At 40.7% G+C, this 27,978-nt stretch overlaps 1 protein-coding gene across 5 annotated transcripts in view; it reads left to right on the top strand.

The window, feature by feature from the left end:
* The window catches only part of als2b (alsin Rho guanine nucleotide exchange factor ALS2 b), a 112,313-nt gene extending 87,080 nt beyond the window's left edge, over positions 1-25,233 (top strand). For 3 of the 5 annotated variants that reach the window (XM_034174897.1, XM_034174870.1, XM_034174904.1), the window contains 11 exons: positions 3,091-3,224; positions 3,328-3,492; positions 4,527-4,644; positions 9,507-9,664; positions 13,570-13,686; positions 13,788-13,964; positions 14,188-14,245; positions 17,604-17,665; positions 18,709-18,858; positions 24,252-24,348; positions 24,598-25,233. In XM_034174897.1, the coding sequence (XP_034030788.1) occupies positions 3,091-3,224; positions 3,328-3,492; positions 4,527-4,644; positions 9,507-9,664; positions 13,570-13,686; positions 13,788-13,964; positions 14,188-14,245; positions 17,604-17,665; positions 18,709-18,858; positions 24,252-24,348; positions 24,598-24,636 (1,275 nt within the window). In that variant the 3' untranslated portion in view covers positions 24,637-25,233. The remainder of the gene's footprint in view (positions 1-3,090; positions 3,225-3,327; positions 3,493-4,526; positions 4,645-9,506; positions 9,665-13,569; positions 13,687-13,787; positions 13,965-14,187; positions 14,246-17,603; positions 17,666-18,708; positions 18,859-24,251; positions 24,349-24,597) is intronic. The other 2 variants (XM_034174888.1, XM_034174878.1) reach the window with 2 other exon arrangements.
* The last annotated feature ends 2,745 nt before the right edge of the window (positions 25,234-27,978 follow it).

Here is a 27,978-nt window from a genome sequence, read left to right as displayed (position 1 = left end):
AGACAGCCTTGCAGATAGTCTAAATTTAGCACTTAAAACTACACTTGATAAGATTGCACCTCCTCTTTTGGGGCCACACCCTCCCAAGGCATAGTCACCTTGGTTCAATGGTTACTTGCGTGACCTCAGGCAGAAGGCAAGAGGTTTGCAATGGTAATGGCGTTGTTCCAAATTAGAGGTGTTCCGCCTTGTGTGGCGGGATGCTATTATAGGCATGCACTACTGGCCACAAAGCAGGCCTATTACTCTGATTTGATCAGTAAAAACAAATATAACTCAAAGTTCTTGTTTGACACGGTAGCATTTCTTATTCACGGGCAGCCACCTGTTAGTCGTTCTCCCTTTTCAGCGCAGGATTTCTTGGATTATTTTAAGAAGAAAATAGAAGATATTAGGCTGAGCATATCTCAGCACGCCTCGGCCCAGCAATTAAAACTTGCTATGGAGGTGGGCACTACCATTGAGGTGTTACCTTGATTTACAGAATTTAACAGTATTTCATTTGGCGTGCTGACGAAACTTGTGGTATCTACAAATAGCACAACCTGCTTATTTGATCCTGTACCAACAAAACTGTTTAAGGACCTGTGGTCCACTCTTGGGCTGACTGTGCTGGAAATGATCAATCTGTCATTAACCTCTGGATCTGTTCCGAAATGTTTTAAACCTGCAGTGACTAAACCATTACTTAAGAAATCTGATCTTGACCCTAGTGTATGGAAAAATTACAGGCTGATATCAATTCTATCATTTTGTTCCAAAATTTTAGAAAAGATGGTTTCACGGCAGCTTGTAGACCACCTCACTGTGAATGTGCTTTTTGAGCCGCTGCATTCTGCTTTTAGGAAATGTCACTCCACAGAGACAGCGCTCACTAAAGTAGTGAATGACCTTCTGCGAGCAGTGGACTCAGACACCAATACGGTTTTGGTGTTGTTAGATCTCAGTGCTGCGTTTGATACCGTGGATCATCATATTTTGCTCGATAGGTTGGAGAATCTTTTTGGGATTACTGGAAGTGCCCTTGTGTGGTTGACGTCATATCTGTCCAGTCGTTCTCAATGTGTCTTGTATAATGGCACTACCTCTGACCTTGGTGATATGAGATTTGGGGTTCCACAGGGATCTGTTTTAGGCCCCTTGCTTTTCTCCCTGTATGTGGCACCCCTTGGGCGTATACTGTGGAGTTTTGGGATTGCCTTTCATTGTTACACTGATGATGCTCAGTTGTACATGCCGATAACTGCCGGAAATCTCACTCCCATAAAATCCCTCGAGGACTGTCTTTTATCAGTGAGAAGTTGGATGTCTAGTAACTTCCTACTTTTAAACTTTGATAAGACTGAAATGATGGTTCTTGGTCCAGCGGGACATCGATATCAGTTTGACCAGCTGGCGCTTAGCCTGGGTTCATGTGTCATACAACATACAGACAAAATGAGGAACCTTGGGGTAATTTTTGATCCCACGTTGTCTTTTGACCTCCACATCAGGGATGTTACTAGGACTGCTTTTTTTCATCTGCGAAATATAGCGAGGATCCGCCCCATCCTGTCTATGGCTGATGCTGAGACCCTGATTCATGCTGTTGTTTCTTCTAGACTAGATTATTGTAATGTTCTATTTTCAGGGTTACCGCAGTCCAGCATCAGGGGTCTTCAGCTAGTTTAGAACACTGCCGCCAGAGTTCTGACACGTAGCAGAAGATCTGAACATATCACACCCATTTTGGCATCTTTGCACTGACTCCCTGTCTCTGAGAGAGCAGATTTTAAGGTTTTGTTATTGACTTATAAGGTTGTTCATGGACTGGCGCCATCTTATCTGGCTGATCTGGTGGAACTTTACGTGCCGGCCTGAGCTTTGTGGTCACAGGATGCGGGACTTCTCTGTGTTCCCAGGGTGAAGAAGAATTCAGCAGGTCAAAGAGCCTTTTCGCATCCTGCCACCGTGAGGTAGTCTGAGTCTGTGGACATTTTTAAGTCAAGACTGAAAACCTATTTTTATTTTCTTTCTTATGAATAGTTTTTATTTTTTGTGTTTTATTCTTTTACTTCTGTTTTTAATCATGTATTTGAATTTTTCATACATTTTAAATTATTTATTTAAATTTTATGTTGAATTGTTTCATGTAAGGTGCCTTGAGAGGGCTTTGCTGTGATTTGGCGCATTATAAGCAAATTAAATTGAGATTAATTGAAATTGAAACTGTTCTGATATGGGAAAATATCCAACCTGTAATCAGCCAATCAGAACATGTGTAGTGTCGCAGCCATATAATTCAACCAATTATTGCACGGTATTCACAACAAATGACTGCTAAAGAAGATTAATAATTCCAGGGACAGTTATTATATTTGCAGCAATATCACTGTAAGCATGAGAACCTAACCTAATTTAATGAACCAAAAATTCTGAGCACTGGTTTTCTTTAATTAATCTATCAGTAAATTTTATCAATGGTTCTGTAACACTGAGCATGGAGCACGGTCATGGTCAAATAACACAGCATCACTGACTTCAGCTTGTTGCTACAAATCAAGACCTCTTTCAAGTTCTTGGAGAAAGATAGTGGTTAGTCCCAATGATATGTTCCAGGAACATCTTTGTGAGAAGGGTCAGATTTCAGAGTTCTTTTCTCAGCTCTCTCAACCTTGGTCTTGTTGAAGCACAGCCTGCTTAACTGGTGCCACTTAACTGTGTTAGCAAGACAAGAAACCTGAACTCCTTCCCCTTTGTCCAGTCTCTGGAGTGACAACATTCTCAGCAGCTACCTCAGTTCAGTAAAGCTCTGCAGATGATCAGATAAAGATGCATTTCCCACATCCTTCCTTTTGGATTAGGTTGGATCTGGCAATGGTTTCATTGTTTCCTCTTGACCTATCATACAGAGCGCCCAGTTTGCCTTAGTAACCTCTTTAGTTGAAGATGTTGAGGGCACTGGACATTCTATATCTTGTACGTGGAACTGTTTAGCCATTGTCACCATCTTTCTGTCTTTACAATCCATCACCACTAGGCCTACAGCTGTGAGTAGTTCACACAGTCTCAGTATACTGCAGATTAACAGTAAATGTGGGTTCTCCGTAGGGGGTGCTGACCATGCCGAATGGAGACTACCTGGAGGGCGCATTCAGCGGCGAGTGGGGCGCTGGCCTCAAAGTGACAGGTTCCTACTACAAACCACACCTCTTTGACACAGACAAGGACAAAAGCCATACTGTGTAAGGCTTGGATGGAGTTCAGAAGAGTGCATTGCAAAATTTTCTATTTTTTTTTATAGAACAATGAGTGTGTCTGTTGTTTTACGTGTTAATGGTTTTGCAGGAAGCTGGGGCGTCTGTGTGTGTGCGCAGACAATAAGTGGCAGGCAGTTTTTGACGAGTGCTGGAGTGAGCTGGGCTGCAGTGGAGTGGGTCAAGGAGAGCACTGGAAAGCTTGGGAGAACATTGCTGTTGCTCTCACCACCAGCCGGCGACACATCCAGGACAGGTATGTGCGCCAGCATTTGTGATTCACTGCTCACCTCAGTGTTATTTGTCTCATCATAAAGATTCCAAAAAGTTATAGTTTGGACTATCTATGACTGAATTTTATGGAGTTATGGAGTGAAAACAGCAAAAATGGTGACAGATATTAATTTCAGTTTGTACAGGGGTCAAACGTTAAAATTGCTCTAGCTTTGAACATTCATTCATTCATTTTCTGCTGCTTACCTGGTTCCAGATCATGGTGCCAAATACCAAGCAGCTCACCCCGCACTTCCCTATCCTTATTCAAGTCCTCCAACTCTTCCTGGGGAATCCCAAGGAGTTCACAAGCCAGCTGGGAAATATAATCCCACCAACATGTCCTGGGTCTTCTCCAGGGCCTACTCCCAGTTGGATGTTCCTGGAAGACCTCCCAAGGGAGATGACCAGGGGGCATCCTCACCAGATGCTCGAACCACCTCAGCTGGCTTTTGATGCAAAGAAACAGTGGCTCTACTCAGAGTTCCTCCTGGGCAGTCAAGTTTCTCACCCTGTACTAGAATGTAAGCCCAGATACCCGACAGAGGAATCTCATTTCCACCGCTTGTATTTGTGACCTTGTTCTTTTGGTCATTACCCAAAGTTCATGACTATAGGTGAGACTACAGGCGTGGTAGCCAAGTGGTTAGTGAGCTTGGTTTCAGTGCGGAAGGTTCCTGGTTCAAACCCCACCCTTGCCACATTTCTCCATGCAATAAGGAGTTGTCAGGAAGAGCATCTGGCATAAAATGTCAAATCAACATGTAGCTTCACCTGGGATCTGCTGTGGCAACCCTGAGTGAAAACAAGGGAGCAGTCAAAGGGACTTACAGACTACTATTCTCATCTTGCCTTCTGGCTCTGCTCTTACTTCACCACAACGGTCCACTGCAGTGTCCATAAAACATCAGATGCAGCTAAAATGAACACAGATCACAAAAAAGGTCACCAACCTTTTCAAGAAATTTCTATTTAGATTTCTATTTTGTGTTATATATTTTGTGTGTGTGTTCCCAGTCCAGAGCTGTTGTCTCGGAGTCACAGCAGAACCCTCGAGAGTCTGGAGGTCATCCCACAGCATACTAGACCCATTACCATTGAGAGATACCACACCATCCGCCTCTACCTCATCAAGGTGAGCGGCCTATTGCTTCTTATCTCTAGCAAATTCACTGGTCTCAGGCATTGTTGTCAGACCCATTCCAGGCATTTTAAAATGGAACTATGTTCCCTTCACGAGTCTCCAAAACTAACTTTGGTTCTGAAGACTGTTTCAGTTGTAATTGCCAGGTGCAGTGCCTCCAAAATTCTGCTGAGCCATAAAGCAGTTATGCTTAGGGCACCCAGATGGCTAGCAGCAGCTCTACTCTGCAAAAATATGCATTACACCCAAACCAAGGCTACTTAGCCTGTTAGCCTTAGCCAGCTTGCTAACTTTGCGATAGGTGGGCATGTTCAGATTTAATTTGTCCTGCCCAGGTCACACAGGTTGGTCTTGCCCACTCATCACCACTTCACCCATTGATGGAGTTCGACAAAGTCCGGCACTGTTAAGATGTTGACATCCATAGCTGCTCTATTTGAGCTTCAAACCCGTTTATCAGAGAAGTTATGGTGGCATCACACAGGGTTTGTCTCTAATATATATATATATATATATATATATATTAGGGATGATCCGATCACATGATCGGAAATCGGGCCTGATCACATGGTTTCAGACTTGATCGAAATCTGACGTTGCATCCCGATCAGGAATCCAATATAGATTTTATCCTCATTATTTTGATCAGCACTATTTCAAGCTCATTATTGCAGATTAATGGGCCTTTCACGCGTCGGAAGCTTCAGAGGTACCAAGAATGGCGTAAAAAGCATCATTTTCAATGAGACGTGTTGCTTTTAAGAGGCGTCAGAAGTGTTGCGTCAAAAGCCGAACGTGACGCTTCTGAGGGGAGTGCGCATTGCTGCTTGTCGGCAGGCTGACGCGGTCAAAGTTCAACCTAATCTTTTTTTTTATTTTATTATTATTTTTCTTTTTTTATTGAACAAAAGAAAAAACATAAGTTCAACCCAATCCAACTTTTGACGCTCTGAGCTGTGACGTAGCTTCGTGCTGTCCAATAGGAACGACGCATTGGGCCAAAACACGGAAGACTAGTGGCAGAAACCACTGATCTCTACAAAACAGGAGCAGTTTTCTGAAGAAAAATCCTTGGAAATGTTTTTTGTTGTTGTTGTTTGTTACCACAAATTTTCTGATTACTCTTTTAAAAAAGTTTAGAACACTTGTAATTAAAATAGCTAAATCAATAAATGGTTCTTTAGAAACCTTTCATCTATAAATTAAAACCACCTGTTATTTCAGATTAGATAATTTCTTGTTTAACATAAGGAACCTTGGACATTTATTTTTAGACAAATAAAATAACATGGAAATTTGTAAATTTTTTTAGTCTGGTAGATTATTACTTGATTGTTCAAGATACCTCAAGGAGAAGTGCACTGTTTAAGTGATAAATAATAAAATAAGGTGATTAAAATGGTATTATATAATTAGCATTTGTTCATTCAGTTTTTTAAAGTATCGGATCGGGACTCGGTATCGGCAGATACTCAAAATCAGATAACTCGGAATCGGATCGGGGCTAAAAAAAAAAAACCTGGTCGGGACATCCCTAATATATATATATATATATATATATATATATATATATATATATATACACACACAGTCTATAATTCAGACAAAATCAGGACTGAGACCGGATCAGTGTGAGTACCACTCTACATGACACATTTACAATGAACAGTGGAAGATGTAAACCATAGGAACAAAACCTACATTCCCCATAAAACACAAATACTAACAGCTGAATTCAAGTTTTTTTTTCCATTTGGCTGCTCCCGGTTCTGTTCGGGGTCGCCACAGCGGATACAGCCAGATCCGCATTGGTAATTGGCACAAGTTTTACGCCGGATGCCAGTTTTCTCCAGTTTTACCTGGAGAAACACACACAGCCGCTGGTGTTCCAAAGATGTCTCCCATCCAAGTACTAACCAGATCCTGCTCTGCTTAGCTTCTGAGATCTGACAGGATCAGGCTGACACAGAGCAGACCGGCTGCTAACAGCTGAATTCAATTAAACTGTCTTTATTGAACACTCCTTTTCCATGTTTTACCATCTACCAACAACACAAATTTTGTGCCAAGTATAGTGTGTGGGTCACTTTTGTGTTCCTCTTGAAACCATCAAGTACAGAATGTATAATGCAATTAAGTCTGAAAGGCCTCATTTTTCCTCTGATTTCTCTTGAATAAATATAGAAAGTTCTTTTTGAATAAAAAGCCTTGTATAAATGTGTGCAGTTTGCTAAATACAGGTTGTAAATTACTTAATTATGAAGGTCTGGTCATTATTAGAAGTCACAGTTTATATTATATTTATAAACCGTTAACAGAGCTAACGTCACTCGTATTACATTCACAAACACAAAACAAATGCACAAAAATTAAACAAACACAAAATGAAATCCCAAACCCGGTCATCATCCTTATCAAAAACAGTAAACTGCAGTATTAGAAGTCACATTTTATCTGTATTATATTTATAAACCGTTAATGGAGCCAATGGCTCACTCGTATTGCGTTCACAAACACAAAACAAACGCATGAAAAATGAACACAAAATAAAATCCCAAACACTGTCATCATCTTTATCAAAAGCAGTAAATCACAGTATTAATAGTCACAGTTTATCTTTGTATTATATGTATGAACTGTTACAGGAAAGGCTCATCCGTGTTCGTAAACATTACACAAACCAAAACGAATGCATGAAAAATAAATACAAATAAAATCCCAAACACGGTCATCAACTTTAACAAAAGCAATAAATCACAAAATTAATAGTCACAGTTTATTGCTGTTATATTTATAAACCATTTATGTAACTAACAGCTCAACCAGATTTGCGTTCACAAACACAAAACAAATGCACGAAAAATAAAGAGATAAAAATACTGACTTTTGAACTGTTTACATACCGTTTTTGTCCACAGTGTAACTTATTTTGGCTCTTGAAGCTGTTGTGTTGCTTCAAAAACAGCATCTTCTTACCAGCGTCTGCAGTTTGATTGTATGCATTGATCTGTGAACCGGAAGTATTAGCTACCTCTCCGTGCCTGCACACTGATAAATTCAAAACTGGCTTATTATGTTCAAATTGTGCTCCGCTTCACCATTGTAAGTAAGTAAACTTTATTTATATAGCACTTTTCACAGACAGAGGTCACAAAGTGCTTTACAAGATAAAATATGACAATACAAAAAATAAAACATCAGGGCACCAACTGTCTAAAATTGTCTGACCAGGGTTTAGCTACACTAGTGAGAACAAAATAATTCACCCCCTATGAAATGTAATGTTTGTTTCAAAATTTTCCCAAGTGCTTTTTTAACAGTGCAAGGAATTTTCTGTTCCTTTTTCTATTGTTCGGTACAGAACAAGGAATTTTCAACACAGCTTTTCTAAACATTATTTTGGATGCTTGCATTATTTTACTTTGCACACACAAACAAAATTATTTCACAAAAAGCAAAATCTACCAGGGTCAAACATTTTAGTTAATTGTGTGTCCTTTTTGTTGAATAACAGCCTTTAGTCATTTGTTGTACTTTTCAACAAGTCTCACACATGCCTCCTGAGGAATCCCACCCCATTCTTCTGTGGCGAATCGTTCAACTTCCTCCAAATTTGATGATCTTCTGGCATGGACTTTGGTTTTCCCCACAGATTTTCAATGGAACTCAAGTCTGGGCTTTGTGCAGACCAGTCAGTAACGTTCACTTTGGTCTTCTGGAGGTAGTGCCCCCCCCCCCTCCCCCAAGAGTCTTTAAAAATCTTTCACTTCCTACCTCTGGCATGCTTGTTCTGTACTTAGTGGCTCCCTTTGAATTTCTTGATGATACTTTTCACTCCACGTTCTTCACACTTGGAAGCACTGTGATAACTCCTCCTGCTTTGTGAGCATCAACAATTCTTTTTCTCAAGTCTAAACTGATTTTTTTGTTTGTTTGTTTTTGGCATGACGCTTTCTCAAGTGACGGCTCAAATTTTTATACTGTGTATACGTTAGAAGATACCCATCAGTTTTCACTTGATTGTACAAACATTGAGCATCACAAAGTTAAAGTACATCATAGCACAGTGATTTGTGCAATGATTCAACAAAAAGGTCCATTCTTAAGGGGACTAATAATTTTGACTTTGGTAGTTTTTCAGTTTTGTGAAATAATTTTGTTTCTGTGTGCAAAGTAAAGTAATGTAAGAATCCAAATTAAAATTAGGATGTTTAGGAATCCTGTGTTGAACATTTATTGCTGTGTTAAAACGCACTTGGGAAAATTTTGAAGAAAATGTTAAATTTCATAGGGGGCTAATAATTTTTTCCTCATCTGTACATAGTTAAATATAGAATAAATACCCGAGGGATATTGAATCTTGCAGACCCCTTTAGCAAGTACAAAACTTACAGTCAAGTAAGAAGTAGAAGTAATATATTATAAATCTGGTCCTGCGACAGACTGGCGTTGTGTCCAGGGTGTACTCTGCCTCATGCCCTATGACGGCTGGGGATAGGCTGCAGCTCCCCACGATCCTATCTTGGATAAGCAGTTGAAGATGAGTGTGTATGTTTATATATTATAAATCTAGCAGTGTATTCCGGTATCAGTACCCAGGTATGAGATTACGTAGACATTTGTGATATACACCAAGCGCCAGCATCCACCCTTCAAAACTGAAAATGTGAGTATTCTGTTAAATGCACAATTAAAACACATTTTAAACATGCCCATATGGAGCCCAGTGACCCAAGCCATCAGCACACCAAATTTGGTGTGGACAGGATCAAAACTTTAGATTTCAGTAAGCATCACCTACACGCATTTTTACAATGTCTTATTTCCTTATGTTATCTCCTTGCTCTTCTCAGGCATGTGACACCTCCCTCCACCCACTGGGGCGCCTGGTGGAATCCCTTGTGGCTGTGTACAGAATGACGTATGTGGGAGTCGGTGCGAACCGTCGACTTCTGCCTCAGGCTGTGAACGAGATCAAGTCTTACCTCAGCCGCATCTTCCAAATTGTTAGGTAGTTTGTCCACCATAAGCCATAGTCTGCACATTCATGAAGTTTGGAAGGTTTTGCAAACTGAAACTTTTTGCAGTTTGAAGCTACAACTAGCTTCTGCATCAGGAAAAACTTTAAGTAAAAGGATATGGAGCTCAGAAACAAGACATTATGAGACTAAATATAGAGTTATGCAGTTCTGACACATTTCAGCAAACTCCGGGACTCTTAAAGTCTGATCATGGTCATGCTAGAAGTTGTCCAAGACAGTCATTTAGGATGTCCAGTTAAAATATGTAGAGATTCCAACAGTTATTACTTAATTTATCATGGGCAAAAGAGAGAGTGTGACGCATGGATGCCCAGAGTGCAATTCTTTATCGACCATGGGGAGTTATCCCAGCAGTCATAGGGCAAGATGGGATGCCAGTCTATCACATGGGCACATATGGACGGACAAATTCATTCATATGGCCGATTTAAAGTTTCTAATTCACCTAACCTGCACATCTGTGGACGTGGGTGGAAGTTGGCGCACCCAGAGGGAACCCACATGAACACAGGGAGAATATGCCAACACCACATAGAAAGGACCAGGTTGGAAGCAATCCCAGAACCTTCTTGCTACTGCAGCGGCAGGGAGCTGAAAAGGCCTTTAGAAAATTGAGATACCTCTACCCGAGGTATAACAAGTTGATACTGGTATCAAAATGAAGGTAATGCTCTGTAGTTTCCAGAAATGATGTTGTACTTGGCGCAATGGGTGCACAACATCTTTGTTTAACCCCTTATGTTCCAAAACACAGCTGAAATTTCTACAACTAGGAACCTTCGAATTGTGTGATCCCTGTGGTTGGAAACCATAATTAAGTCCTGTATACTTATGTTTTCTTGCTGGGAACAACATGTAGAAATAATCAGTAGTTGTTTTAGGGGTTACCTGCATTATCAGGGGGGGGTCTACCACCCCCAAAAAGAAATTTTAGCTGTTTTTTTATTTTTCAGATTTTTTTCCTCAAAATCTCCATCTGGATGTCCTGTAAAGAGGTAAAACAACTTTAATGTGTAATCAAAATGTCTTTATTTGTGTCCACCATCTGAAAACATATAATTTAAAACCTTAGTGCTGTAAATAATATTGTTTTTAAGGCTGTATTGTCTAAACACCAAAATACTGCTATTGCATGCATTTCGTCATTTTATCGATTGTGTCCTTCACATCTCTGGTTCACATTGCCTAGTTACATGTATTTTTCTTCTTATGATGAAGTTTTTACATCCTCTTCTTCTGTTTTTTAATGTATTATATGGCATGCTATTTGTGAAATAATTCACAAGACCCTTCCTTCACCTTTCAAGTTTTGGAACAGTTTTCTGGAAGCAGGAGATTTGCTGTTGAGACTCATCAGGGCAGATAAAGAAGCAAACTTCCAACTTCATCTCGATTCTGTGATGGAAACTGTTCCTTACTTCCACTTGGCTGGACGAACCAACTATGCGAGTACATGCCAATTTATGTTTCAAAAATACGACAGCTTGAAACTCGGCAACCAAAGATGCACCAGTTTCTAACCAGTGGAGGTTTTGTTGTCCGACGATCAGACAACATGAAGTTCAGTAGTGTCCCAACAGACCAAGCCCTTGAACGGATGATAAACAGGGAAGCCAAGGGTACTGGAGGTATCATCGGATTCACCCTGAGGAAGGCTGCTTTGTAGCGTTGGCTAATAACACGTCATGTGTCTGGAGAATACTCCAAGGCCTTCGAGCAACTCTTTGTGAACAAGTCAGAAGGGAAACTACATGAGGAGCTTGGTCCAGCAAGGATTGCAAGGGACAAGGCAGATGTCACCAGCATAAATGATTATGTCAGGACCCATTTTGACTTGGAAAGTATCCCAAAAAAGCTTGTTAACATTACAACTGGGCAGATTGTGACTAAAGATGTTGAGGAATCTCTGACACCCATTCCAGAAAAAGGAAAGACCATCGTCAACAACTTCCTTGCTGCACGGCTAATCGATGGAGAGGTTTTTGGGATGCTATTCCCAAATCTACTGTGGCAACCTTTGCAAGCATGAAGAAGGCCCTGTCATTTGACAAAGAGAGGAAAATGGTTCTTGACCCAGAGGTACTATTCTGTTGCTTGCTCTCTGTTGCGAAGCACCATGACATTGATATGAGAATGGTTTTGTCATACGAGTTGAACCCAGTTCCACCTGCATTGCTCCATGATGATGGAACCATGAGAAAGGCCATCAAGTCTGATCTAGCTGATAAGTTACAGAACTGTCCACAAGAAACTGAATTGAAATCCAATATCCATATCCCCACAGCTTACATCATTGATGGCATATGCTTCATTCAAGGTGTGAATGAATCGCAATTCAAAACCAATGGAGCTCCTACTTTTGATTTATGGGAAGGTTCGCAATGGCAGATCGTATGCTACTCTTAACAAATTGCACTTCATGCTATCATCCACAACTGACAAACCAGTGTCATCCCTCTTTGAACTGATGATGCATTTAGACTGCATGATCTTAGAGCAAAGTCCAGACGATGATCTGGTGCCGTAGCCACATTGCAAAGCCAAGAATGAGAGATCCCACAGCATACGGTTGGGTTAAATCAGATGAAAACCTGCAGTGTGTGACAAATCAGAAGGAATCGGCTCCCAAGGAAACACAGAATTTGACCCACTTGTACTGTAACTGTAAAGATGCCAACTGCATTGATGGTAGAAAATGTCCATGTCTACTTGCTGGCCTGAAATGCATAGAGATATGCAGCTGCAATAACTATCCAATCACTGTGGCTATGGTACAAAATGATGATGACGGGAATGACGACCAAGACTAGAAATTATATTTTTGGATGAAGCCCCAAGAACATTGTATGTCAGTTTGAAATTCCAAGACTATTGTGATCAGTGCTGTAAGAACAAATGAACTAGCAACATTTCTGAGGATATAAACCCCTCTCCCCAAAAACCCATAACCTATTCAAGCAATATTGTGCGAAAATCACAATTCAAGTGAGAATATGAGGCTTTTTGTATTATTATGTATTTCGTTATTTGTAGGGGTCACAGGCCATGTAAATTGTGATTCCTTTGTTTTAAAAATCGTATCTCACTAGATAGGGATGTAAATAAAGATATTTTGATTACACCAAAGTTGTTAGACCTCTTTACAGGTAATCTGGATGGGGATTATGAGAAAAAAAATCTGAAAATAAAAACTGTCATTTTGGCGAGGGGGGTTGACCCCCCTGATAACACAGGCAACCCCTAAAACAACTGCTGATTATTTTTACATGTAATTCCCAACAAGAAAACACCAGTATATAGGACTTAATCATGGTTTCCAGCCACAGGGATCACACAATTCGAAAGATCCTAGTTGGAGATATTTCAGCTGTGTTTTGGAACATAAGGGGTTAAACAACAATGTTGTGCACCCATTCCGCCAAGTACATCATCATTTCTAGAAACTAGAGCGCATTACCTAAATTTTGATACCAGTATCAACTTGTTATACCTCCGGTAGGGGTGCCTCTATTTTTTTGAGGTGCCATCCGCTGGTCTATGCTGTGAGACAGCAGAGCTAACCACTAAGCCACTGTGCCGCCTGAATATAAGACAGCTGTCCATAAATATATTTTAGCATTTCAGATATGGATCCCCATCCCTTTAATTTATTTATGTTTCGTCAACACCTACATCAGGACCAAGGTGCATTTGCTGACATTCAGGCATTTGCTTTTTAATGTTCACATGTCAGTTTGACCTAATTGTATATATTTTAAAAAGCACCAAATTAATTTATTCTTTTTCTCATAGCCACAAAATGTTTTTTCGAGAAAGTTGGTCATAAACAGTTGATCCAAAATCAGCTAGATTATATCTTGTTTTATTCTTTTAGGTTTCTGTTTCCTGATCTACCAGAAGAGGGAGGGCTGATTCCGGAGCCTTCCTCAAACCTGCCAGCTAAGAACGAGGTTAGATCCACAGATATGCTGATGGAGTCACCCAAACCTTGGTAAAGATCTGATCCTTGTGTGTCCAATCAGAGTGCTGTTGAAGAAGTGAAGGTGATGCGCGTTGTCCTCACGTGTGTTTTTCTCCGGCTGTCGCCCTCAGCTGTGTGGTGAGCAGCTTGGCCCTACTGCTCCCTGTGCTCCTGCCTCGCCTCTACCCGCCTCTCTTCACCCTCTATGCTTTGGAAAAGGAGCGAGAGGATGACATCTACTGGGAGTGTGTCATTCGACTCAACAAGCAGGCTGACCTGGCCCTGCTCGCCTTCCTGGGTGTCCAGCAGTAAGTCACAGTCTGACTGAACAGGGCTGGTGCTGTCACAAGAAAATGTGCAAGATACTTTTTAAGATAATCGGAATATATGTAGAGTGCAGTGCTGGAGCTGAGGGTCTGGGACATTTTGTGCATCTTTCTTTACAGACTTGCATTTCTAACTATTGAAAATAGTTAAAGAAATAATTAACTTTGCATCTTGAGCGGTAATGTGTGTTCTCTCTCACCTCAGAAAGTTTTGGCCTCATCCAGTCCCCGTATCTGCACCAGCATTGGCAGAACACCCGCAGGTGTGTTTTACATACATAATGGTTTATGTTACTTTTATCATAATTATGAGTGTTTGAAGGGGAAAAGTCTTTAATTACCTCGACTAAGGAGGTTGTGTTTTCACCTGTGTGCATTTGTTTGTCTGTCCAATTCAGAGGGTGGAGGATTTGAGGCCCAGTTTCATAAATCAGTCTGATCTTTTAAGGCACCTTGACACTTGCATACATTTAACCCCCGCACTGCTGCACAATTTGTCGTGCCAGTGCGACCTTTTTTGTCCTGCTTAATGCTGCGCTTTGTGCCGCTGGATGCTGTGTTATATAAAATAATTATTTCTTAGTGGATTAATCATTTGCTCTCAGAGTTTGTCTGATGAAAACACCGCTAATTGCTCCCGTAATTACAGAGGAATTTTCTACAGCTGCGACTTTTCTCTTATGCTTCATGACATGGAGAATGCATTTGGAATTATCGCAAAGGTAACTATTTGTAATATTTATATTGCAATGGCTTGGTAAAACAGTTGCATTTTTAATATCTCGTAATTGTTCAGATGAGCTGCTCTGTGATGCGCTGCGCTGATGCAGTGACAGTGTTTTTGAATAGATTGTGCAATGTTCATGTGTAGTTCACAAAATTAATGCGTTTTGTTAACTGGCTTTATTGACATTCATGGACACATATTGCAGAATGACATGCTTGGCTCTTCTTCTACACTGCCGTCAACCTTTTTGAGCACACAGCGCTGCTCAGCGTAACAGTGATGCCCAGTGGCTGATGTAGGAACTGTCATGAACACATCATGACAGTCGTCATCTGCTGCAACCTTGGAGAAAAACAGAGGAAGCTCTCCTTTTGGAGGAGTACGAGTGATGAAGGGGTGCTCTTAAGTGTTCCACCAAGTGGTGGTACATGATAGCCAGTTTTTTGAGGTAAGACACTTAAAGCCCCTTTCACATTGGTGTATTCATAGAGCTGCGTATTGCAGGGTTGTTTCATTTAAATACGCCCAAAATGCACGGATTTTTCCGTGTTTGTTTCACACACGCAAGCTGCGTGTTCGCTTTTTTAATGTGTGCACACAGTCGCATGTACCTTGCCACTATTTAAACCCAGTTTACTCCTGCTGGCTGTGCAGAACACATCACTGCACTTGGAAAACAGTGGACTGTATCATGAGATTTTTCCAGTTGCTTTACTGCCACGATCAGGGCGTTGTATGAGCGCACCGACATGCAGCGAGTGCGCTTTTATTTTAAAGTCACAGGTTTGATCAGACCTGATTGATCAAGGCGTTTGATGAGCGCACCGGCATGCAGTGAGTGCGCTTTTATTTTAAAGTCACAGGTTTGATCAGACCTGATCGATCAGGGCGTTTGGTGAGCGCACCAGCATGCAGTGAGTGCACTTTTATTTTAAAGTCACAGGTTTGATGTGTGTTATACCGACCAACCAACCACTGACATGCCCAATGCAGGGCCAGGGTCTAGAGTTGGTGCATTAAAATCATCTAGCACCTGAACGTATTTGCACCGTAGACTAAATATAAAATGGTCTAAAGCCCATTGCAGTCTTTTTACAGGGGGCCAGGCTGTAAATATGGCTTGAAATGAAAACATGGACTGGTGATAAATCAATATTAATATCCATAACAACCCATGCGTTGATATAAAAGCACATTGCAAACACTTAGCTACACTCCAACCTTAACAGAACAAGAAAGCTCACTCCATCTGACAGCAGCAGCGTGGTAGCCAAGCAGAAGGTTCTTAGTTTAGGACCACCTCTGCCTGTTCACCATGTGGAGTTCCATCAGGAAGGGCATCCGGCATAAAACTTGCAGATCCATATGTGATATGCTGTGGAGAATCCAGTTGAAAAAGGGAGAAGCTGAAAAAATGGTGGGTTAGTGGGTCATGTTGTTTGATTAGATTAGATTTGACTAGATAGAACTTTATTGATCCCTTAGGATGACTCCCTCAGGGAAATCAAGGTTCCAGTATGGAGTTAAATTTGTCTCATTAATACTTGCAAATGCACAGAGGGTGATTTACAAATATCCCTTGATTTGTACATGCGCTTTGTGATCCACAAACACAAATTTCCAATTTGTAACTTGTGTGTTGGGTTTTACAAATAAAGTTGTATTTTGTAAATGTATATTTTTTTCTTCATTTGTAAAAAACAAAAAAAACAAAAATGCATTTGCAAAATGAAAATTCTGTTTGTGAAGTGTGATTCAGCATTTGTGATTCAGCTTTTAATATTAGAACCCATTTTTACTCCCTGGCTTTTAACTCCACATGAGACTTTGTTTTTGTTTTAGTGTTTTATGGTTCACTTTTATTTATTGTCTTAGTGTTTCTAATTGCTTTTAAAAACATTGAAACAATTGTTCTTATTTATTTTATTGCTTTTAATTGTTTTATGTTTTTATGTACAGCACTTTGTTTTCAGCTACGGCTGTTTTAAAGTGCTATACAAATAAAGTTGAGTTGAGAGAGTTGAGTAAAACCCAACACACAAGTTAGAAACTGGAAATTTGTGTTTGAGGATCACAAAGCATGTGTACAAATAAAGGGATGTTTGTAAATCACTCTCTGTGCATTTGCAGGTATTGAGACAAATTTAACTCCATATTCCAGCAGCATTGTATAGCATCACACAGGGTAAGAAGCACACAGAGTATTAAAAGTGGGGGAAAAAAAGAAAAATGGTTTGCAAATATAAATACAAATTCACATGATTAATACTACACATATTGATCAATACTGGTTACTGGCTGCTAGTGTTCCTCATTCTCATTCCCGTCCTCTGTCTTCCTGTTACTCCTCCTCCCCCCGAGTGAGGATTTGTACAGTTTGATGGTCTGAGGGACAAAGGAGTTTTTCAGTCTGTTGTTCCTGCACTTGGGAAGGAGCAGTCTGTGGCTGAAGAGGCTCCTCTGGTTGCTGATGATGGTGTGCAGAGGGTGACTGGCTTCATCCATAATGTCCATCAGTTTGTCCAGTGTTCTCTTCTCTGCCACCGTCACCAGAGAGCCTCACAGCAAGAATGTTGTGGGATTGCTTGACCGTAGCTGTGTGTGCCAGTGTGACTGTGTTTGCCTGTCTATATGTAGAAATGTGTTCAAGCCCCTTGGCACGCAGTGTCCTGTTTTAGCATTGTGTAAAGTCTGGTATGACTGTGGAGACACCTCAGGAGCATTTGTGCCACGCGTTATGTACCCTTTGTCAAAATGGCACCCAGAGTGATTTTATGCTCTGCACTTGTACAGGATTGAGCTCATGCCATAGGAACATATCACAGTTAGCAGCCTTCAGATTTTCTAACATGACCACAATGTATGTGCGTATCTTCTGATTATCTCTTTTCCAGATCCTGTCCTGCGCCAAAGATGCCTGCTTTGCTTCTGCAGTGGAAACACTACAGCAGATCAGGTACCTCTTGACAGTATAAAGACCTGATGTGTGATTCGGCATTGTACCTGCTCTCCTCTGTGTAGTTCCAATAATTTATATGTAAAAATATTTTTCCCTGCATTGGTAACTGTACAGTTTGTACATGAAAAAATGTAGGTGGGTGAGTGAGTGAGTGGGTTAATCTATCCCAGTCATTATGTGTGACCATTTTAAAAACAATAAATGCTGTCATCTTGTAAGGCACCAAATTAAAAGAACCTCTTGTGAGGATAACGCCTTCCACATCTGGTAGACTTTGAGGCACCAGTTCAGATAACAAAGCAACTTTGTTTTGCCCTCTTAATATCCCATAGATGTGTCTGCCACCTACTGGACAGTTACTGGATAAGAGGTAGATTATGGAAAATTAGAAATGGCTGTGGTTAAATTCTCATAGATTGTCTGCCACCTGTTGAACACTGTGGGCATATATTGCCTCCTTGTCTCTGTCTACTGGCACCCACCTTAATGTGACTATTACCACACAGGTAATGCAACCGGCCATGGGGACAGACATGATGTCACCTATGTGGACAAATATGGGACAAAATGGGTTACAGAATGGGAAAATTGGAATTAAAGAGTGGATAGTGTGCAGGGTTTTTTCTAAACCGAAATGCAGATTAAGCCCCAAGTGCTTGACTTTTTTTTAATTAATCTTTGAATTTTTTAATGTATCAGTATGTGCCCAGTATGTTTGCATAATGCTGTAAATGTATATGTATTGATTGATGAAAATTAGTTATCAAAAGTGCAATTAATCAATTGACATTATAACTCAGTTAGTGCATATAAAGTGGTGTTTTTGAAATAGTGATATTGTCGGCCGAACATAAAAATCAGAAGCTGGAGAATTGTACAGATTTTAAAGTCTTCTGAGAACAATGAATCAATCCATTGATCTCAGCGAGCAGTCCTGAAAGTACCAGCTTAAACTGAATCCATTTTAAGATAAGGCAGTCAGATGCCAAGTTACAGAGTAATGACCCAGCATTTCACAGTTGTTTCTTGTTTGCTTTCAGCACAACGTTTACCCCTTCAGACAAGCTCCATGTGATCCAGCTGACATTTGAGGAGATCACTCAGGAAGTGCAGTCTCTGATGAAGCAGGACTTCCTGTGGTCCATGGACGACCTCTTCCCTGTTTTCCTTTACGTGGTTTTGCGAGCTCGGTCAGCACCATTATGGAGATGCGCACACACTGGCACCACATGACAGTGAATACAAAACAAACAGAGACACTCCCACGAGTCACGTTTCTGAATTTTTGCCGCCATATAAGATTGTACAAAGAAACACTACATTGAAACAAGGAGCTGTGTATCTGATAGAAATACATCTGCTGTAACTCAGTACTCAAGTTTAAAGTAACACAGAAGACACTCTTGAGCACATCCTTCAGTTGGATTTATTTGGGAAAAATGTAAGCTTAATATTTGTTTGAATGAAGTGACACATCATCACAGCTCTTGAAATATTTTGAGTTTCAGTAAAAAGATTTATTTCTCATTGTGTGAATCCAGTTATACGCTACATGATAATATGATATGAATGCACAATGCCAGGATCACGCACCACGTATTGCATCATGCATGGATCCTGTGTCACTGATCAGGAAAGACACACGCTTTGCACCATTGTTGCATTAAATTTAAAAAAATGTCCCATTGATTTTCACAGCTTTGGTGCTACTGCTACCTAATCTGTTTCCAATGTGTACACTGTGTGCCTCCACAGTAGGGCAGGCTCACATCGATACACAATAGTAACGTTTGTCACTTCAGTGCCACTTTCAGTTTAAGGAGTTTTGTGTGCGCTCCACTTGGTACAGTGCATGATCCAATGTGCAAACATTTGATTAGGGGAGTAAAAGTGTCAACAAATTGTCTTGTGCACATACAGTAGCCATTCAAGTGCACCATTTCATGAAACATGCCTCGTTTTTTCACCCTCTCTATCACTCCAGAGCTCTGCATGATCCACAGATGGGATCACAACCTATTGAACAGATTCCACCCTCCTCTTTAGCTGTGCAGATTAGACTACTGGACAAATACTGTAATGTGTATGTTGTTATTCTTTGGTTCTTCTGCAGTACATCTCTGCAGTGAATACTTAAAATATTCACAGTGCTTCACTTTTTCCACATTTTGTTATGTTAGTCTTATTCCAAAATGAATGAAATTCATTTTTGCCACAAAATTCTACACACAATACCCCATAATGACAATGTGATTTTTTTTTCAGATATTTGCAAATTTATTGAAAAATAAATAAATAAGTAGTATTCATAGCCTTTGCCATGTAGCTCAGAATTGATCTCAGGTGCTTCCTGTTTCCATTGATCATCCTTAAGATGTTTCTACAGCTTAATTAGAGTCCACCTGGGGTAAATTCATTTGATTGGACATAATTTGGAAAGACACACACCTGTCGACATATAAGGTCCCACAGTTGACAGTGCATGTCAGAGCACAAACCAAGCATGAAGTCAAAGGAATTGTCTATAGACCTCTGAGACAGGATTGTCTTGGGGCACAAATCTGGGGGAGGGTACAGAAACATTTCTGCTGATTTGAAGGTCCCAATGAGCAGAGTGGACTCCATTATTCGTAAATGGAAGAAGTTTGGATCCTAGAGCTGGCTGCCGGTCTAATTTGAGCGATCGTGGGAGAAGGGCCTTAGTCAGGGAAGGGACCAAGAACCCAATGGTCACTCTGTCACTTCCTCGTAAGAAGCACGTGGCAGCCCACCTGGAGTTTACCAAAAGGCACCTGAAGGACTCTCAGACTATGAGAAACAAAATTCTCTGGCCTGATGAGACAAAGATTGAACACTTTGGCGTGAATGCCAGGTGTCATGTTTGGAGGAAACCAGGTACCATCCCTACAGTGAAGCATGGTGGTGGCAGCATCATGCTGTGGGGATGTTTTTTAGCAGCAGGAACTGGGAGACTAGTCAGGATTGAGGGAAAGATGAATGCAGCAATCCACAGAGACATCCTGGATGAAAACCTGCTCCAGATCGCTCTGGACCTCAGACTGGAGCGACGGTTCATCTTTCAGCAGGACAGTGACCCTAAGCACACAACCAAGATATAAAAGGAGTGACTTCAGGACAACTCTGTGAATGTCCTTAAGTGGTCCAGCCAGAGCCTAGACCCGAATCCGATTGAACATCTCTGGAGAGGTCTGAAAATGGTTGTGTACTGATGCTCCCCATCTGACCTGATGGAGCTTGAGAGGTGCTGCAAAGATGAATGGACAAAACTGCCCAACGATAGGGGCACCAAGCTTGTGCCATCATATTCAAGAACACTTGAAACTGTAATTGTTGCCAAAGGTGCATCAACAAAGTATTGAGCAAAGGGTGTGAATTTTTATGTACATGTGATTTTAGCTTTTTATTTTTAACTAGCTGGGGTACCCGGCGCTGCCCGGGTTAACCTGTTTTAGACATAGGCCAAATGCCAATCATTTTAATCAAAACAATTGCCCAACATTTGTTTTTGTAATGCTGATGTCTTACAAATGTCATATTTAATGGGCTAACGTTTGTCCAGCAGAACAATAAGAGGTGGATTCCCCAAACTAAGTGGAACTAACTAACTAATGGTTAAAAGACAAACACATTTGAAGTCCTTCATGCAGACTTTGTTTTGCGATCAAATTTATAACAAAATTACACACAAAAGATAGGTAACAGTACATGTAAATATCAATGAATCAAAATTGAGGTAGTGGTGTATTTCTGTTTTTACATTGCAATTTTACAAACACAAAATGGCTTTAAACAGCAAATGTAAATATTAGAATGGAGAAATTGTTCTTCATGAAATTCACTTAGTGTTTTCTGACCATTAGTTTTGAAGAGCCTCTTGATAGACAATGTTCCTTGTCATGCCACCTGGTGAGTGGATGTACAGCTGTTCTGGGTTACCAACCCTGGAGCAGCCGACATACAACTGGCCGTGGGAGAACACAGGCTTTGCCAGATTCAGTCCAACCACCTTAAGGGACTGTCCCTGAGCCTGGTTGATGGACATTGCAAAGCTTGGTTTGACTGGGAACTGCAGATGCCTGAACTCAAATGGCATGTCTGATGGGATAAGTGGAATCCTTGGTATAAAGACATCTTATCTCTTGGATTTGCCTGTCATTACTGTGGCCTCCAGGACACTTGGCATCAACTTCTTAATTGTGAGTCGCGTTCCGTTGCAGAGCTTGGGTGGGTCGAGATTCCGCAGGAGCATGACTGGGGCACCAACTTTGAGCACCAAGCTGTGTGACGGGAGGCCTGCTGGTGCCAGGCTGTTAAGGAATTCAACTGGGTACTTAACCACCTTATCTGGATCGGGCACTTTGTCAGTTGACATGTAGCTGGAGGCCTGTCCTGGAAGCTGGGCCAGAAGCTTAGCATTGATGTCGTCCACTGCCAAGTTCTTTGGAGCAAGGATAGCACGCTCGCTCAGCCAGTTGTGGTTCTGATAGTTACGGTGGAGGTTTGGAAAGACTTTGGCCACCAACTCGCATATGTCATGAACAGTGTGACCAAAGGGCAGCTTGACCTGGTCATCCAGAGTGTCAGGATGCCCTGTAACCAGGTAAAAGGTAAAAGATAGATAGATAAAGAGAATTGATTAAAGCATTAAGTTACTGGTTGCCCAGTAACCATAAAGCATTAAAGTGAAAGTTCTTTTTGTCTAAGATTTCTAGCAATAATGATTAAAGCAGAATTCTGTAACAGATAAATAGAGAATAGATTAAAGCATTACTCCAGTAACCATAAAGAATTAAAGTGAAAGTTCTTTTTGTCTAAAATTTCTAGCAATAATGATTAAAAATGATACCAGTTTGTTCCCCATGTCATGAGGATTCAGAATATATATAGTTTTTATGGCTACATATTATAGTTTTGGTAGGGTGGAATTAGAATTGACCACTTTGTACTTTTTGTACTCAGGCTTTCTTGATGAAATCATCAGGATTGGGGGGTGGGGGGGTGGAATTAGAATTCTGATCATTTTATACTTTTTGTACTCAGGCTTTCTTGATGACATCAAGTAACCATAAAAGATAAATAATAAAGAGAATAGATTAAAGCATTAAATTATTGGTTGCCCAGAACTTTTAAAAAAAATGGTACTAGTTTGTTCCCCATGTCATGAGAATTCAGAATATATATAGTTTTTAGGGCTACATATTATAGTTTTGGAGTTTATCACAGACAGACAGACAGACAGAATTAGCCCGTTATGTATATAGATTAATTTGCAAAAATGTAAAAAAAAAAAAAAAAAGTTTTTCGTGTTGTCATTTTGGGGTGTTGTGAGTAGAATTTTGAGGAGACAAAAATAATTTACTCCATTTTGGAGTAAGGCTGTAACATAATAAAATGTGGAAAAATTAAATTGCTGTGAATACTTCCTGGATGTACTGTATGTTACAATGATATATTTATGATAACTGCAGTATCATTATGTAGTGCATGGCCGGCTTTTGAATTCCAGACTGATGGCGGTATCATATCTTTTTGCAACAGCTTTAATATTGGGCTGAACATTTTCAGCAGCTGTGAGCAGCAGCAGCTGAGCCAAGAAAAAGAACTTCTGTTGTGCTCTGGGCAAGTTGTAGTCTTATTTCAGACACCCACTCTTCTATCACAGTGAGACATTTTTGAGTTTTGATTGGCTTCATGAAATACTGAGCAAATGTCAACATACAGTAGTGTTCAGAATAATAGTAGTGCTATGTGACTAAAAAGATTAATCCAGGTTTTGAGTACATTTCTTATTGTTACATGGGAAACAAGGTACCAGTAGATTCAGTAGATTCTCACAAATCCAACAAGACCAAGCATTCATGATATGGGCATGTTTCTCCTACTATGGTGTTGGGCCTATATATCGCATACCAGGTATCATGGATCAGTTTGGATATGTCAGAATACTTGAAGAGGTCATGTTGCCTTTTGCTGAAGAGGACATGCCCTTGAAATGGGTGTTTCAACAAGACAATGACCCCAAGTACACTAGTAAAGGAGCAAAATCTTGGTTCCAGACCAATAAAATTAATGCCTCACAGATGTGAAGAAATCATGAAAAACTGTGGTTATACAACTAAATACTAGTTTAGTGATTCACAGGATTGCTAAAAAAAGCAGTTTGAACATAATAGTTTTGAGTTTGTAGCGTCAACACCCCCTTTTCTACTTTTTTTTTCTTTTCTTTTTTTTTTTTTTACTAATAGCCCAATTTCATAGCCTTAAGAGTGTGCATATCATGAATGCTTGGTCTTGTTGGATTTGTGAGAATCTACTGAATCTACTGGTACCTTGTTTTCCCTGTAACAATAAGAAATATACTCAAAACCTGGATTAATCTTTTTAGTCACATAGCACTACTATTATTCTGTACACTACTGTATGAATGATTGACTATCAGGAACAAATTTTGCAACCAAGGGGGCAGTATGCACAGAGAACAGAATCGGACCGTGATTTGAGCCTTCAGGTATGCCACGTATTGTGGAAAAGATGACTGTGATCCCTTAATTTTTGTTGACAGAATCAGGAATCTAGGGTCAGAGGTCAGTCTCATCGAGGACCTGATGGACCCATGCATTCAGAATGGCGAGCAGGGAATCATGTTTACAACTCTGAAGGTAATGCACGCGCGCTCACCTAAGCCCATATCCAGATCAGGGTTTGGAATTTAGATTTGTAGATAAGTTGGAAGGATTTAGCCTGACCTGGGGGATACAGGTCCATTTAATTAAAAATGTAATACTCGTTTAAACAAACCTCAGTTAGTGCTTTAATCTCAAAATCCAGCAGACGTGAGACAAATCCAGTCAAGATTCAAAGGTGTGTGACATGGTAACACTGCACTGGACTTTGTGTGTGTTTGTCAGGCTTGTTACTATCAGATCCAGCATGAGAACATCACTTAGAGCCTCTTTCTCAGTGGTCTGCACCTTCCTGCCCCCTTCACCATCCCACAGCCAGTCCCAGGGCCAGCTTCTGCAAGGCTTTGACATGATGGATGTTCACAACAGCCAATGAGAGAAGGAGCAGGATCACACAAGCAGGTTGCCAAATAACCGGTAGCTCTATCTGCTGCTGCTGTTGAGACGGGGCCGCCTTCCCCCAGCGTGACACACAAAACACACACACACACCACGCAGAGCTTTGGAACCCTGCCAGCTAGATAAAGTTACACACGTGACTTTCTGGAATTAAACCTTTTCAAATTGCTCCACTGCAGGAGAATGGAGCACATTTGGGGACGTTTGTGGGAGCTGATCTGAAGGAACCTGAACCATGAGGAAATCTTGATGTGGACATGAGGAAAATGAAGGAATATCCCAGCATCACTGGCCTGATTGATTTTATTTGAAGACAGACTCTTCTTGGTGCCAGTGGAATTGGACTCTCTGTCCTCTTGGCATCAGTCAGATTTCCTCTTTGTGAAGAAGCCGTTTGCTGACATTCCCTCACTGGAAACGTGATGTTTAGTCAAACATATGATGTTAGCTTCTTTATTATTTCTTATAATGATGCTGCGTAATGTTTTAGCTGCTTTTCATTAAACTGACACTTAAAAAGTAAATAAATAAAAGGAAGTGTGGTTAAGTCTTGTGGCTTCATCGACCTGATGGTCTAACTCTAATTTATGTTTGTGTTGATGAACTGAGGCAGCAGCTGATTTCCAGTCCTGTTTGATACAGTATTTACCCAAAATGACTTACAGCATGAACTATAGTGTGATTCAGTGTAAACTGACTTTGCTGGAACTCTTAATTAATTTAGTGTTTGTCCTGTACTGGCAACCAGCAGCCCAAATGCTGTAAAACAGAGTTTGTGACTAAAACCATCTGTTTTGCTGCACTAGTCTTGTTTTCTAAGTAGCGTTCCTGGAAGAACACTAAAATCCAGCAGCATGCTCTGGGTTGCTAGCTAACGGGTTGCTAGCCAACATTTTCAATCAAGTTTTTTTATGGCACAGAAATGTTTCTGTATTTGAAGGATAACAGGACGTGCCGACGTGATACTGCTAACTGGAAAGAACACATTTTCTCATGCATTACTGTGACATGCAATTTGAAGTGCACATGAAAGGTTAATTATACTGGTTTGATGCCAAATAGACTGGAAAAATTGATGACTGTTTTTTCTGCTGTGGTGTTTTAGAAGGTAAAAAGTAAAAATCTTGAGGCCATATGTGATATTAAGTCTGGACAGGTTTCCTACACAGGTTGAGAAAGCCTGAAGATGCAGCATGAATTTCTTTTTTTGTGTGTGTGTTATTTCCATCTCCACCATTCGTATGATACCAAATGGAGTGCTGCTTCAATATTTAAAATTTGCTTTCAAAAATTGTTTTGATGACAGCTTGATGTGGGAGGGATGGAAGCTGAACTGAGCCAGAGAGTATCGCACAAGAGTGTGTTTATGAGCATTCATTTTATTGTTGAACAAATGCAGTGCTCTGTCAATCCAGAATGTTAATAAACCTCAATACTGAATGTGTTGCAAAGCAAAAGTGAGCTGTGGCTTTCTCTGGGATCATACTGTATATGTGCATAGTTATTCAGCAGCCATTTATGTCCAGAATTATGCCACTAAATAAACTCAGTTTTCCATCTCACATCTCAATTTTCATTTATTAGAGTCAGTATAACAAATAACTTAAAATTAAAAAATAAGCATAGACAAAGAAGTTCACTAACCAATTCAATACAGCAACTACTATGAGCCATCCATCCATCCATCCACTGAGTAATTTTCCCCTCGCTGTGAATCTCATGTTTAAGAAGGGCCCAAGTAGTAGGGTTTAATGCAGTGAGGAAGGGGCACTGTGTCATCTTTGAGGACTTTGCTGGCGAGCCAAGCAGTGGAGTACTTGGTCGCCTGTGATGGAGTGTTATCCATAAAAATCACAGCCTTCTTGAATGATGCAGACTTTTTCCTGTACCACAACTTGAATAAAGTATCCTCTAAAAACTGGCAGCAGGTTTGGGAGTTGATTTTGAGTCTGTTTTCAACCCAAAAAAGTCCATCTAGCTCATCCGTGATCGTAGCAACCCATATCGGTGACCCTCTTCCACCTCACTAGTGCCTGAGTGGAAGCGGTGTGACCATCAAGCCATGGGCCCATCCATCTGGTCCATCAAGAGTCACTCTCGTTTTATCAATCCATGATGAACAACGACTTAGCTTGGATCAGGTCGCGGGGGTCAACAGCCCCAGCAGGGGACCCCAAACTTCTCTCTCTCTCATTTTATCTGTCCATAAAACCTTTGAAACATCTGTCTTCAAATATTTCTTGGCCCAATAATGATGTTTCAGTCTGCGAGTCAAGCTCGGTGGTGCGCATTTGATGCACGTCAGCATTCCACTGAGCACTGAACACCTTGTGATGCTCAGGTAGGTTGTAGGTCTGGAACATGTTAGCACTGGAGGATAATGAGTTCCAGGTAGCGTCATGTTTAATTCTTTTTTTGGTTTTGGTTGACGTGTATTTGTACTTATATTGTTTCTGCTCTGCACGTTCCTTGGAACCCTATTGACTATTTTCTGCAGAACATTTGATTGTTTGGCAATCACACCTCAAAAGCTCAATTATTTCAAGAGTGTTGCATTGCGCTGAAAGGCATTTTACTATATATATATATATATATATACACTCAACAAAAATATAAACGCAACACTTTTGGTTTTGCTCCCATTTTGTATGAGATGAACTCAAAGATCTAAAACTTTTTCCACATACACAATATCACCATTTCTCTCAAATATTGTTCACAAACCAGTCTAAATCTGTGATAGTGAGCACTTCTCCTTTGCTGAGATAATCCATCCCACCTCACAGGTGTGCCATATCAAGATGCTGATTAGACACCATGATTAGTGCACAGGTGTGCCTTAGACTGCCCACAATAAAAGGCCACTCTGAAAGGTGCAGTTTTATCACACAGCACAATGCCACAGATGTCGCAAGATTTGAGGGAGCGTGCAATTGGCATGCTGACAGCAGGAATGTCAACCAGAGCTGTTGCTCGTGTATTGAATGTTCATTTCTCTACCATAAGCCGTCTCCAAAGGCGTTTCAGAGAATTTGGCAGTACATCCAACCAGCCTCACAACTGCAGACCACGTGTAACCACACCAGCCCAGGACCTCCACATCCAGCATGTTCACCTTCAAGATCGTCTGAGACCAGCCACTCAGACAGCTGCTGAAACATTCGGTTTGCATAACCAAAGAATTTCTGCACAAACTGTCAGAAACCG

The sequence above is a fragment of the Thalassophryne amazonica genome, chromosome 1 (genome assembly GCF_902500255.1).
Source record: "Thalassophryne amazonica chromosome 1, fThaAma1.1, whole genome shotgun sequence".
NCBI classification, from domain to species: domain Eukaryota; kingdom Metazoa; phylum Chordata; class Actinopteri; order Batrachoidiformes; family Batrachoididae; genus Thalassophryne; species Thalassophryne amazonica.
The sequence above is the reverse complement of the archived record's forward strand: the minus strand, read 5'-3'. Positions and strand labels throughout refer to the sequence as shown.